Source organism: Crinia signifera, chromosome 9 (genome assembly GCF_055691185.1).
Source record: "Crinia signifera chromosome 9, ASM5569118v1, whole genome shotgun sequence".
Taxonomy (NCBI): Eukaryota; Metazoa; Chordata; class Amphibia; order Anura; family Myobatrachidae; genus Crinia; species Crinia signifera.
This window is the reverse complement of record NC_139225.1, coordinates 784,049-798,441: the sequence shown is the minus strand read 5'-3', so window position 1 is coordinate 798,441 and position 14,393 is coordinate 784,049. Positions and strand designations below refer to the sequence as shown.

General features: G+C 46.9%; 1 protein-coding gene across 24 annotated transcripts in view; it reads right to left on the bottom strand.

The window, feature by feature from the left end:
- The window catches only part of FNBP1 (formin binding protein 1), a 204,412-nt gene that overhangs the window by 41,146 nt on the left and 148,873 nt on the right, over positions 1-14,393 (bottom strand). For 9 of the 24 annotated variants that reach the window (XM_083160835.1, XM_083160838.1, XM_083160836.1 and 6 more), the window contains exons 9-10: positions 9,346-9,543; positions 6,785-6,967 (exon numbers count right to left, since the gene is read on the bottom strand). In XM_083160835.1, the coding sequence (XP_083016961.1) occupies positions 6,785-6,967; positions 9,346-9,543 (381 nt within the window). Of the gene's footprint in view, positions 1-4,310; positions 4,395-6,784; positions 6,968-9,345; positions 9,544-14,393 lie in introns of all 24 variants that reach the window. The other 15 variants (XM_083160849.1, XM_083160850.1, XM_083160852.1 and 12 more) reach the window with 4 other exon arrangements.

Below are 14,393 nucleotides of genomic sequence, written 5' to 3'. Positions count from 1 at the left end.
TTCTTAGATGGGCAAAACCATGTGCACTGCAGGTGGGGCAGATGTAACATGTGCAGAGAGAATTAGATTTGGGTGGGGTTTTACTTCAAAGTGAGATCTATATTGCAGTGTAAAAATAAAGCAGTCAGTATTTTCCCTGCACAGAAACCAAATTACTCACCCAAATCTAATTCTCTCTGCACATGTTCCATCTGCCCCCCCTGCAGTGCACATGGTTTTGTCCATGTATTAAGCCTCGTGAAGAGATAAACTGGAGATAAAGTGGAGATAACTTGGAAGAGATAACGCACCAGCCAATCAGCTGTGTTTGAAATATGACAGTTGGGATCTGATTGGCTGGTGCGTTATCTCCTTCCACTTTATCTCCAGTTTATCTCTTCACGAGGCTTAATACATCTGCCCCATTGTGAGCTCATCCACAAGAGCGGACATGGGCTCAGTATGAATGTCCGACATTCAAAATACCTACAAACATACCGACATGTTCAAAACGCCGACATTCACTAGGCCAACACTGTCCCCCAAAAAACTGAATACTGGACATGGACACCGTATAAGTGCGCCGCTGCGTTCACCCTGCTTCCGGGCATTATTGTAATCTAGATCTATGCCCACTTGGTGCGCCGCTGCGTTCACCCTGCTTCCGGGCATTATTGTAATCTAGATCTATGCCCACTGGGTGCGCCGCTGCGTTCACCCTGCTTCCGGGCATTATTGTAATCTAGATCTATGCCCACTTGGTGCGCCACTGCCTTCACCATGCTTTAGGGCACTATTGTAATCTAGATCTATGCCCACTTGGTGCACCGCTGCCTGCACCCTGCTTCAGGGCACTATTGTAATCTAGATCTATGCCCACTTGGTGCGCCGCTGCCTGCACCCTGCTTCAGGGCACTATTGTAAACTAGATCTATGCCCACTTGGCGCGCCGCTGCCTTCACCCTGCTTCAGGGCACTATTGTAATCTAGATCTATGCCCACTTGGCGCGCCGCTGCGTTCACCATGCTTCAGGGCACTATTGTAATCTAGACCTATGCCCACTTGGTGCGCCGCTGCGTTCTCCCTGCTTCAGGGCACTATTGTAATCTAGACCTATGCCCACTTGGTGCGCCGCTGCCTTCACCCTGCTTCAGGGCACTATTGTAATCTAGATCTATGCCCACTTGGTGCGCCGCTGTGTTCACCCTGCTTCAGGGCACTATTGTAATCTAGATCTATGCCCACTTGGCGCGCCGCTGCGTTCACCATGCTTCAGGGCACTATTGTAATCTAGACCTATGCCCACTTGGTGCGCCGCTGCGTTCACCCTGCTTCAGGGCACTATTGTAATCTAGACCTATGCCCACTTGGTGCGCCGCTGCCTTCACCATGCTTCAGGGCACTATTGTAATCTAGATCTATGCCCACTTGCGCCGCTGCCTTCACCATGCTTCAGGGCACTATTGTAATCTAGATCTATGCCCACTTGGTGCGCCGCTGCCTTCACCCTGCTTCAGGGCATTATTGTAATCTAGATCTATGCCCACTAGGTGCGCCGCTGCCTTCACCCTGCTTCAGGGCACTATTGTAATCTAGATCTATGCCCACTTGGTGCGCCGCTGCGTTTACCCTGCTTCAGGGCACTATTGTAATCTAGATCTATGCCCACTTGGTGCGCCGCTGCCTTCACCATGCTTCAGGGCACTATTGTAATCTAGATCTATGCCCACTTGCGCCGCTGCGTTCACCATGCTTCAGGGCACTATTGTAATCTAGATCTATGCCCACTGGGTGCGCCGCTGCCTTCACCCTGCTTCAGGGCACTATTGTAATCTAGATCTATGCCCACTTGGTGCGCCACTGCCTGCACCCTGCTTCAGGGCACTATTGTAATCTAGATCTATGCCCACTTGGTGCGCCGCTGCATTCACCCTGCTTCAGGGCACTATTGTAATCTAGATCTATGCCCACTTGGTGCGCCGCTGCGTTCACCCTGCTTCAGGGCACTATTGTAATCTAGATCTATGCCCACTTGGTGCGCCGCTGCGTTCACCCTGCTTCAGGGCACTATTGTAATCTAGATCTATGCCCACTTGGTGCGCCGCTGCGTTTACCCTGCTTCAGGGCACTATTGTAATCTAGATCTATGCCCACTGGGTGCGCCGCTGCCTTCACCATGCTTCAGGGCACTATTGTAATCTAGATCTATGCCCACTTGGTGCGCCGCTGCCTTCACCATGCTTCAGGGCACTATTGTAATCTAGATCTATGCCCACTGGGTGCGCCGCTGCCTTCACCATGCTTCAGGGCACTATTGTAATTTAGATCTATGCCCACTTGGTGCGCCGCTGCCTTCACCCTGCTTCAGGGCACTATTGTAATCTAGATCTATGCCCACTTGGCGCGCCGCTGCCTTCACCATGCTTCAGGGCACTATTGTAATCTAGATCTATGCCCACTTGGCGCGCCGCTGCCTTCACCCTGCTTCAGGGCACTATTGTAATCTAGATCTATGCCCACTTGGTGCGCCACTGCCTTCACCCTGCTTCAGGGCACTATTGTAATCTAGATCTATGCCCACTTGGTGCGCCACTGCCTTCACCCTGCTTCAGGGCACTATTGTAATCTAGATCTATGCCCACTTGGTGCGCCGCTGCGTTCACCCTGCTTCAGGGCACTATTGTAATCTAGATCTATGCCCACTTGGTGCGCCGCTGCCTTCACCCTGCTTCAGGGCACTATTGTAATATAGATCTATGCCCACTGGGTTCGCCGCTGCCTTCACCCTGCTTCAGGGCACTACTGTAATCTAGATCTATGCCCACTGGGTGCGCCGCTGCCTTCACCCTGCTTCAGGGCACTATTGTAATCTAGATCTATGCCCACTGGGTTCGCCGCTGCCTTCACCCTGCTTCAGGGCACTACTGTAATCTAGATCTATGCCCACTGGGTGCGCCGCTGCCTTCACCATGCTTCAGGGCACTACTGTAATCTAGATCTATGCCCACTTGGATTGTGGAGTAAGAACCAGTCGCTTTCATGTTGACTTTTTGACATGTCGACATGTACACCATACTTCCTGCTTTCGGGCAGAAGTATGGTGTGCATGGTAAGCTATACCTTACCCTGCACTGACCAACTAAGGCCTTTATTCAGATCTGTTCGCAGTACAAATTTGTTTGGAAAATGGGCAAAACCATGTGCACTGCAGGTGGGGCAGATGTAACATGTGCAGAGAGAGTTAGATTTGGGTGGGGTGTCTTGAAACTGAAATCTAAATTGCAGTGTAAAAATAATGCAACCAGTATTTACCCTGCACAGAAACAAAATAACTCACACAAATCTCACTCTCTCTGCACATGTTACATATGCCCCACCTGCAGTGCACATGGTTTTGCCCATTATCCAAACAAATTTGTACTGCGATCAGATCTGAATAAAGGCCGCAGTGTAGTCACACTACTGAATAGCACCTAGAGCAGGCCTAGGCCAACCTGTGGCTCTCCAGCTGTTGTGAAACTACAAGTCCCAGCATGCATTGCCACAGTTTGGCTATTATGGAATTCTAGAACTTTGGCAAAGCATGGTGGGATGTGTTGTTTCCCAACATCTGGATAGCCACAGGTTGGCCAATCATGTCCTAGAGAATGCACATACTACCCTCGCATGTCCCTGCATGAGTTGAAGGACCTTGTGGTAGATTTATTAAGTGGCGATCAGGGAGGTATGTGATATCCCCATGCGTTATGGCAGGGGATAGCACTTCCTCTGATGGGGGGGGGTGCCCCACTCCCCTACCACACCCCTGCAACTCACCGGGAAATTACCATGGGCTGTGCCCTCGCCGCATGTCCGCAATCAGAATAACCCCCTAAAGCCCGGATTCAGGTTGGCTCTGTCGCATCTTAATTGAGCGCCTGAGACACCGTCCGGGGTCTGCACATGCGATTACATTGGAACAGGCCCGAATTTGCACCGTATCAAGTGAATGTGAATCAGGGCTACCTGCTACCCAACAACATACACCTTGAGAGTCAAGTGATGGACTTCTCCCTGAGACGGATCACCGGATTGGATCTTTAGTACGCTTTAGTATCGGCTTTTCAGTCTGCATTTGAAATACTACCAAAATTTATAGAGAAAACAAAATTAAAAAAGCTTTTAAAAAAATCAGCTCATCTCCTCTCACCAATGACTTACTGGTCTCTTCCCAATGACATCACAGGGCAGAGGTCATGAACTTCACGGGGCACAATGGTGCTTTCTGCTCTTGTTATCTGGTGTTAGTGAGTGCAGGAGCTGGTTGGCAGTCTATCACAGGGAAACTTACAACATAGTCCCTAGCCTCAAAGGCACACGTGGGTTTCCCTATAGTCCTCTTCATCATCCCTTTGTGAAAATACACAGACTGAGTCTGCAGGTGAGTCAGCAAGAAAACAAAAGAACAGGTTGTTAAAGTGGAAACTGGAACTGTGCCTGGCATTCCTGTTATACAGTATGGAGGGGGGGGGGGGGGGGTGTTATATAGGGACTGTATTCTACTGCCTGCATACAGAGGAGGCTAAGGAAAACTACTGCAGAACCATTGTGATGTCACTAATGATGCGATAGGCTGCTTATTGGTTCAGGGTGCATGGTATGGGATTCACCAGATACTGCAGAGACAGACAACCGTGGCAGATGTCTAAAACTTACTACAATTCCCAGCATGCCCTGCCAGCCATCAGAATGCGAAGACTTGCAGTTAGACGACAGCTGGGGTGCTGCAGGCTGACTTATGCTGGGTACACACCAGGACGACTAGGGCCCGATCAGCACAATCTAGATCCGATTCCGATCAATTGGATGCAGATTGTGTGCTGATTGGGCCCTTTTCTGAGCTGGTGTGGAGCGATTCCGATCCGATGCGCGGTCCCGCGGGTCGGTCGGTCGTTATTGAGATCCTACCTGCTGCAGGTAGGATCTCAATGACGACCATACAACCGGGTGCGGGTCGCCATCGGATCGGACCCGCTCACGGTGCACATCGTGAGCGGGTCGTGCCCTCCCGCGTCATCGTGAGCGGGTCGGACGAGACACTGACGACCCGCTCACGATGTGCATCGTGAGCAGGTCGTCCTGGTGTGTACCCTACATAAGGCTTTTATAATGAGTTTGTCTTTCAGAGCCTTTACAGGGCAATGTAAAATCAGCTCTGTGCTGTTCCAGTCATGCTTTACACACAGATAACCTTTTCAGTGACAGTGAAGCTTCTCCCTCCGTACACCGCTCTTTATTATACGTGCCTACTACACTCTGTGCAGGGAAATGCAGTACGCCCAATTAATCACCAGAAAAATAGAATTATTTGCTGGTAAGGACATACTACAGCCAGGATTGTGACAGACTTTCATCAGACATGTCATTTTCCCTAGAGAAGTGTTTGTTGTGGCTCTTCAGATCATAAATGTAAAGGAATTCCTGCGTCCATGGATTATAGCCTCATGTTATCTCCCAGAATGCATTGCTGCAAGAGGCACACTATGCTCACCGCCATCCTGGATTACACTGGCTGATATACACCAGTGTCCTTTAAAGAAACAATTATAGATATTAACAAGTATTCCAATAAAATGCAGCTATGTATATTTTGATTCTTTCGGTTGCCCAGTATCTACTCTCCTATACAGGCGCTAGGTAAATTGAGCCATGTAAAAATGTCCATGCATGTAACCCGTGAAGCAAAACTGTGGGGCCTACCAGCAGTTCAATGGAACTGTGGCATTGACAGATCTCTTGGCTCTGGATTTGCATGGTTGCGAGTTGGCTGTCTCCATTTGTCAAGAGAAATGACAGTCCATCATCCAGCCCCATAGCAAACATTTGAGATCACTGCCCAAATGCCGCAATTCCTGGAATGAAATCCGCATGCTTTTGCTACTTGTGGGAGGCTGGATTTTGGGGGAAAAAATATTAAATCAAGCACAGGTAGAGTTACAAGAGACCAGAAGCCACAACGTATTCAATTTATGCTCATGAATTGCCACTATGTACATAGATAACTCGTCTGGTGGGGTTCCAGATGCTTGGCCAATAGTAAATACGGTAGATTATCCCCATATGATCCACATACATTAGGTCAGCAAGCGCAAAAGGTAGACAGGGTCAAACGGTCGAGGTGACAATGGTTGACATAAGTTTTTTAATTTATTTCCATTTTTTTCCAACCACTTCATCATTTACCATCCATGTGGTCTACTGACCATGTCCACCTACTGACTGTTGATCTAATTATGGTCTCCCAATGAGCCACATCCTGCAAAAATACTAATACAAAAAACCATTGTGTTTGATTGATAGTAAGACAGCTTTATTTTACCCCTTGCCACAAATCCAGAACAGAAGCAGAGATACTGTAGGACGAGCCTGTTCTTTTACTCAACATGTAAGAATGACCCAACATTTTAAAATAAACTGGTTTCAGACAAGTGGGTCTTGTTATAAGCATGTTGCTCACCACACAAGCTACAGGCAGCCATTTTGTGGACTGAACCATTCTCAGCCAATCGATTCACTGGCATCAACTGATGAATTTGCGGTTTTAATTGTAAGCTCCATGTACAGCAACACATAGATCAACTCCCCCTATAACCAGCTAGCCAGTGGCAATGGTGATGAGCTTTCAACAGTCATGAGTTTCATGAACACAAACTAAAAATTCACAAAATGACAGAAAAAAAAAGGTTTTTAATATAAACTGTTCGTGCAACAAGGTTACAAGGGCAATACGAACAGCGAGTGACAGAAAACCAGACCACGACTTACCCCACGCTTTAAACTCCGGAAGCAGTGGATTTTGGGTTTGGAGGTCATGAAGTCGTTGAAGCGATGGGAGAGGGGTTCCTTTTGCTGCTTGGGAGACTGGGGGCCGTTGGGAACAGCACAGGGTGAGGCAGAGGCAGGGGGAGGAGGAGGGGGCTGATGAGGGGATGTTAAAAGGGACATAAGCTATGTATAAGAAAAGGAGTAGTGATAGAATATAAATCAAATTAAAAGATATAGGAGAAAAAAAAAACAAAATCGAAATAAGGATTAAACAACATTTATTCCAAATCAAATGGTATAAAAAAGCAACATAAGCGAATAAAAATAAAAAAACAGAATCTGAAAAAAACAAATGAGTATCCATGTGTGACGCCCATGGGCAGAGTAGAAGGAGCCTGAATAATGTTAGGAAAGGATGAGTGAAATACATAGTTTAGCAGATGCTTGATGAACCATCTGAGGGAAGAGAAGCCATGCCAACCCTTGCCATGCAAATCACCAGCAGCAACCACGGGCCATCTACCAGACTCTCATATGATGCCCAGAGCAGGGGAAGTGGACAATTGCTCCCTGATCTCCCACACTTCCGGTCTATGCAGTGACCACCATGCAGTTATTATTCTTACCAGTCACTAAGCCTAGCATACCGACTGTGCCATCACAAAGCCAGCTGTACCACATTACAGGGGCATTAATGCGGCGTCTATGTGGGGCAATTGCGGTTTTTGGCTTTGTCGGTCTTTAACAAATTCAATGTTGCCGCTTTTTATGGTGGTATATTTTTGGTCTCTCTACCTTCCTTCACTCTATTCATTTCTACCTTTGTCGCTTTAATGTTTTCTCCACAATACAGTCTCTTCTTGTAAAGCAAATGTTGTATAGGAAATCACACAGGATCATTTTTAGATGGTCCATGCGTCTAAAGACCAAAGGATAAATTTCTTGAGCTTAAAATCAATTTAGAAGACATTTTATGTATGAAAAAAGCCACCAGTAATACCCAAAGATTGGCAGAAATACCTTTCCTGGCTCCTTCACATATATATGCCCTCAAGCACACAAATAATATGCTTGACTAATGATCTGCTAACAGTAAACCCAGTTGTACATGGGCAAATTATCCGATAACAAGTAATAACGTGGGTTACCTGGTGTGAAGGAGGCCGATCCGGCATGAGATTACTAATATGGCCAATGACACTTGTTTACAAGAGCACTATGTAATAAGCAGCCATTTTGTTTCAAGGCAACTTGCGTCTCATGTTTAGTGGATCTATAACAAACTAAATTATTTATTTCACATTTTCTCTGGTGTTAAATGTGATAATTTGTTATATATATCTTCATTGCAAAACATGTCCATTCGACTGTTAACACCTCAAAGCATTACAAGTGTGTATATGCCTGCATCCTTCAATACATCGCCCCACTTTGACTTACTACACCAGCAAGACTGCTATATTGAAACCACTTTTGGAGAAGGAAGGGTAATTTTGATGGATGTTACCACTGGGACCCAATGAGAGAAATAGTATACCATTGCACCCCAACACCAAATCATTGGACAGCTTACAGAGCACCAAAGCTGGGCAAGTAATTAGTCTCCTTTTGTAACAACCTATAAGAGACCTATAGAATTTCCAGCATATTACATTATGTTTCTGTCTCTAAACCTGAAGGCAAGTGAATGAGGAGTACCAGCATGCAATGCAGGAAATGAAAAGTATCCAACGTTTTTAAGTGAACAAACACACAGTGTGGTGGTTCAACCTGTAATTCTAGTTCATTCATTTTTTAGGACACAAAGCAAGGGTATCACAGTAAGCCAAGATCACCAAAGCTAAAAGTGGATTCGTCAACAATAGACAGCCATTTTGTGGGCACAGCCTATTAAATTCACCAGGTAATCAGTGACATCACTGAGTAAAGGCGCCTGAACCAATACGCAAATGAAATCACACACTGTGTATATGTGACAAATCCACTAGAATTAACAAAACACTTACTACTTCAGCCCTGAATCCAAACCGTATCTGCCAATTTACAGCACAAAGCTTGAGACCACATTTTAATAGTTACAGTGGAAAGACCTGAATTTTTCAGATGACTCAAAAAACAACATGGTGCAGGGAATTATTCCAGTGACCATGCCCTGACCGGAGCAAGGAAATCAGGGTTGAAGGCGTAAATCGCTAGTGTATTGTATCATGGCAGCGGTCCAAGCATTAATCACCAAATGGAAGGTTTGATAATAAAAGTTCTCTCAGAAGAATGGATTGTTTATAACCATTGGTATAAACAGTGGCCTGAAGTGAGAGATGTTAGCATGCAGTATATGAATGGTGATTAATCAAGTGGTATATATATATAAAAAAAAAAAAAAAAACTAAATGCATTACAAGTCTGAAAAATAATAATAACATAAATCAAATCTAAAATAATTTTCAAAAATTACAAAAAAACAAACACAATATTTTGAGGGGAAAAAAGTGAATCTAGTATAAAAGTAAAACTTTGGGGATTAAGCAACAACAATCCATATTAGCACTGGAAATCGGTACCTTATTTTTCTTGATGAAAGGCCACAGTTTGCCACGAGATTTGCCAGGGACCTTGGGATCCGTCTTCCCGTCAGACCTGGCGTTGGTGAGGCTTGTGTCTGACACTGTACGTTTTATTGCCTGGGTAAAATCCTCAAAGTCAATATCTCCGGGAGGCTCAAACCCAGATTTAAAGGCTTCTACGACTGTTTGGGAGTCCTGCAATAATAAGCAAGACCAGTCTATTTTACATTTTATTTATAAATCGCAGAGACGGACACCTAATGGCAAGCATAGTTTGGGTAAACCGTATACACAATTAGTAGCAAATATGCTCAAATCCAATATATTTGATCAACTTTGTGTATGTCAAAGTTTTGTTTTACGTTGTCCACACACGGATAGATTATTTAAACGATACATTCGTTTTCAACGAATTGAAACTATCCATGTGTGGGCATGATAACGATGCAATGCATATACCCAGGGCCGGTGCAAGGCACTGGAGCGCCCCAGGCGAGTCGGGGTGGGGGCGCCCCGGTGCCGGGGGGGTTTTACCTGTGTAAAAAAATTGCTGCTCCGGCGTCCCTGCAGTGCTGGGGCGGTCAGGGGTGTCCGTGCCGTAGGGGTACCTGCGGCGCCGTCATGTATGTGTAAAGCTGGCTGCGGCCGGCGGGGTCCCTGTAGTGAATAGCAAATAACTAGCGCTTCCCGCGCCGCCGCGCGCATAGCGCTAGTTATTGGCTATTCACTACAGGGACCCCGCCGGCCGCAGCCAGCTTTATACACATGACGGCGCCGCAGGTACCCCTACGGCACGGACACCCCTGACCGCCCCAGCACTGCAGGGACAGCAATTTTTTTACACAGTTCGCTGGGGGTGAGGGGCGAACTGCCGCCCTCCAGGTGCCGGCGCCCTAGGCAAATGCCTAGAGCTGCCTAGTGGTGGCGCCGGCCCTGCATATACCCGATGGTCGGTCATCTTGCTTGCTGATCCCTTTAGCATGCAGAAAGATAATGACCAATCTTGTAGGATTTGACACATCGTTCCGTGTGTAGTCATGATGATTGCAGTCATTAAATGTCCCATCTAATCCGCTGATCGGTTACACAATCATTCCGTCTGTGAGCAGAATATCTTTTGGCCAGGAGTGTTCTGGGCTTCAAGGGAAATTGGATTTGTTCATACTATCGTGTGTGGGCACCTTTATATTGTGCAAATATTTATTTTACTTGGAGATTTTGTTCAATTACGATACTAAGGGGCCTATTTACTATTGAATATTTGTTTTTAATTCCCCGAAAACACCTGTTTGGGGGGGTTTAGCCGCAAATATTAAGTACCTCCTGAATGTAAGACAGAGGGACAGCAGCAGGGACCATGGAAACCTATAGGGGATGTGATGCTGCCCAATGTACCAATATCGGGCAGCATCGCGATGGTGTTCCCAGAGCTACCGCCATTCTGAGATGGTGGTAGGTCATTGTAGCTTATGGGCTACAGACCACACTGCCGGCGGGGCAGTGCGGTCAGTGGGGGGATGGGGGTGTTCACACTAATTACACATGCACAGATCCCCGGCACCTGGCAGAGCAGATAGCAGGGACTGGCTCCTTTTGCACTGACATACATTCCACCAATGGGATCGCATATAGCAATACGATCTTGGGCGGTACATCCCGCCCAGATCGCACTGTATTTGCTATCCTATGGTAAATGGGCCACCTAATGTGTTATGCTCCCTCCTCTCACTTCAGCCCAATGCCATTGGCAATGTATGCAAATGAGATGGTGGAAACAGATCAGCTATTAATAAATGGCCCAGAGTTGCAATAGAAGATCTCCAATGCTTTTAAATTACTGTAGGCTTTATTGAAGAATGAGCCATAATACTTTTGGCACACACTAATGGGGTTATGAGCTTAGTTCTGTATTTAGCAATCACTTACTGTTTGTGATTGCATCATTTGTGCCATCTATAGATGGCATTGGTGATCCTGTCCCCCCTGCCAGTAATGGGGGCCCAAGCAGAAGCCTCCCCAGCTAAGCCTTCCAAGCTTTGCAGAGCCTCTATGAGGACATACCATAATATGTATGTGCAGGCAGCCTGTAGCGGTGGTCTACCTGCCAGCGACACAGCAGAGATCAGCGCTAAGGGGGAGGACATTGAGGGACAGGTAAATGATGTTAAATACTGGCTGCATATTTGTTATTATCACTGTGACACTAATACCCCTTTCACACTGCAGCTTTTAACCGGTATATTGCCGTTTTGTTAGCCTTTTAAACCAGTTAGAGCTGCAGTGTGAAAGCGCCCGTCTGCATTTACCAGTTACAAATAACCGGTACTTGCAAACGGGTAAAAAGCAGAGTCCTACACGGTTCAGAGACGTTTTTTATGCAGTGTGCTCAGAACGGCTCTGAACCAGTATTATAGGACTTTAGGAGCCCATACACGCTCCGTTCTGTGCTATGAGATGTGCGCGCCCGCGTATCTCATAGTACAGTACAAAAAGTATGTGCTGCACATACTTTTTGTACTAGTTTTTCATCGCATCGCATGCACGAGGCATGCAATGCGTACTATTTAAGGATCCGAACGGATCCAATGAACGGAGCGTGTATGGGCTCCTTAAGGCAGCAGTTAGCACTGAGCTGGTTATCAGCGCAGTGAATATTTAATCATCGGGAGCCGCTCATTACCTATGTGCACAGGCCATGAGCGGCTCATTCATATGCGCATATGTAATGATCGGCTCCTAGTGACCTGTGCACGCCCGCTGCCTACCACGCTGCCCGGATCTGCAGCCGGTTACCAGGGGAGGGAGGGAGTGTTACTGGTGGGGGTGGGGGGGGCCTGCTGCTTTACCGACACCTGTGGCTGCTGCCCCCGGGTCACCCCCTGAACCCGCTCTGCCTACTGCATGACATATTACTGGTTAATTACAGTGTACCTTTCACAACGGGTTCAATGTGAATGGTACAAAAATGGTAATTAACCAGTGATATACCGTTTACAACATGCAGTGTGAATGGGGTTAAACTTGTTCTGACCGGTTAGAGAAACGCTTAAAAAAAAACGGGTTTGGCAGTGTGAAAGCAGCATTAATAATATATGCCACGAGAAGTAAGAATCATCCTTAAATAAAGCCCTGTAAACCAAGGAAATAAGAACATTCGGTACTTGTTTCCTAGCACGGCCACAAATCTTATGGATCGTGTACCTTTAGTTAAGGTACACGATCCATAAGATGGACCCGATTTCCTTTGAAATCAGGTCCATTTGGCCGGCTAGGATAAAATATCGGGGGCATCGCGTCGGTCGGGACCGTTAACAATGGTCCCGACGCGATGCCCGCGATTTCCCCATAGGCTTCAATGTTAAAAAATATTTTAACATTGAAATCGTGTCGGGAAAGGTAAAATATCGGGGGCATCGCGTCGGTCGGGACCATTAACAATGGTCACGACGCGATGCCCCCGATTTTTCCATTGGGTTCAATGTTAAAATATTTTTTGACATTGAAATAGTGAAAAAATGTGAAAAATGTGAAATGGGCCAATATGACCCATTTCACATTATAGATGTCCCCGTCGTCACCCCACGATAGACGCCAACCCGAAGCGTGGCGAGCGCAGCGAGCCCGCGAGGGGCAGCGGTGCGCGTCCTCCGACCTTTTCATTCCCCTACTATCCACGTCGGCGTGGAGTTGAGAATAGAATAGTGTGGCGAGCGCAGCGAGCCACCGAGCCCGAAGCGTGGCGAGCGCAGCGAGCCCCGCGAGGGGACGCGGATACCTTCACAGTTATACGCGTCCCCTCGCGGGCTTCACAGGTGTCCTTGGCGACGCGGACACCTGTGAAGTCCGCGAAGGGACGCGTTTACCTGTGAAGGTATCCGGCTGCGCTCGCCACACTATTCTATTCTCAACTCCACGCCGACGTGGATAGTAGGGGAATAAAAAGGTCGGAGGACGCGCACCGCCGCCCCTCGCGGGCTCGCTGCGCTTGCCACGCTTCGGGTTGGCGTCTATCGTGGGGTGCGGTGTACGCCGTTAAATTTGGGGGGGTTGGGAATATTTTTACATTGAATACAATGTAAAATCGGGTCCCAGGGACCCGATTTACATTTCATTAAAAAAAAAAATCGGGTCCAAAATCGGTCGGTCGCATCGCATGCGACCAAATCGCATGCGATGCGATCGACCCGATTTTTCAGACACGACCACCCCGATGTAAATCGGTGTGGCCGTGCTAGGAAACAAGTACCGAACATTCTTTGTTTTAACAAAATGAGTCCGATACATGCCCATCACCGTGGGGCTAGCCACACAAAGTTATTCCACAAGAGTGATGTGTGATAGAGTTCTGTAGCAGATACTGAACACCCAGTGATGAGAAGAATAGCAGGAACAGTGCAGAGGACCCATTACATTTGGAGAGGTGCTCGAATAAAGAAACCTTACTTTCAGCACTCTTCTTGACTTGAGGGCCGCGCCTCGTGCTGTGGTCGGATTAGAAACCTCTGCCCTATCATTATGCTTTCAGCATGGAGCGCTGGTGAGGAATACAAACAACCGAGAAGTGTGGTTATTAAGGCCTGGAGACCACAGGGAAGTCACTTTAGACTCAAGATTTACAGCATCCATAACAGTCAGTCACATGGGGATAAAGTGTGAGCAACCATTAGGCTTTAAGCTGCTACTGGCATCTTAATCTCCAGCAGACAAAGGATTTATGGTCACATCAAATGAAATGGGGCCAGGTAGGAAAATTAAGTTACACTTGCAATGGTGACAGGTAACTACTGGAACTCCCCAGTCTTCTGTCTCTATGGGCGAGACTTATCAATGTTTGGAGAGAGATAAAGTTCTCAAACACAGCCAAGGAAATGAATGTTAGGTGCTAACTCTTCAGTACTTTATCTCTCCAAGCTTTGATTTCCCCTGATAAAAACGTAACCGCCAAAGTGAAGTCATTTCCGAATTGCTTATCGCGGCTTGAGAAAAGTATCAGTATCGGCGATTTGCTACAAATCCTTTCGCAATCCGCTCACCATCAAATTTTT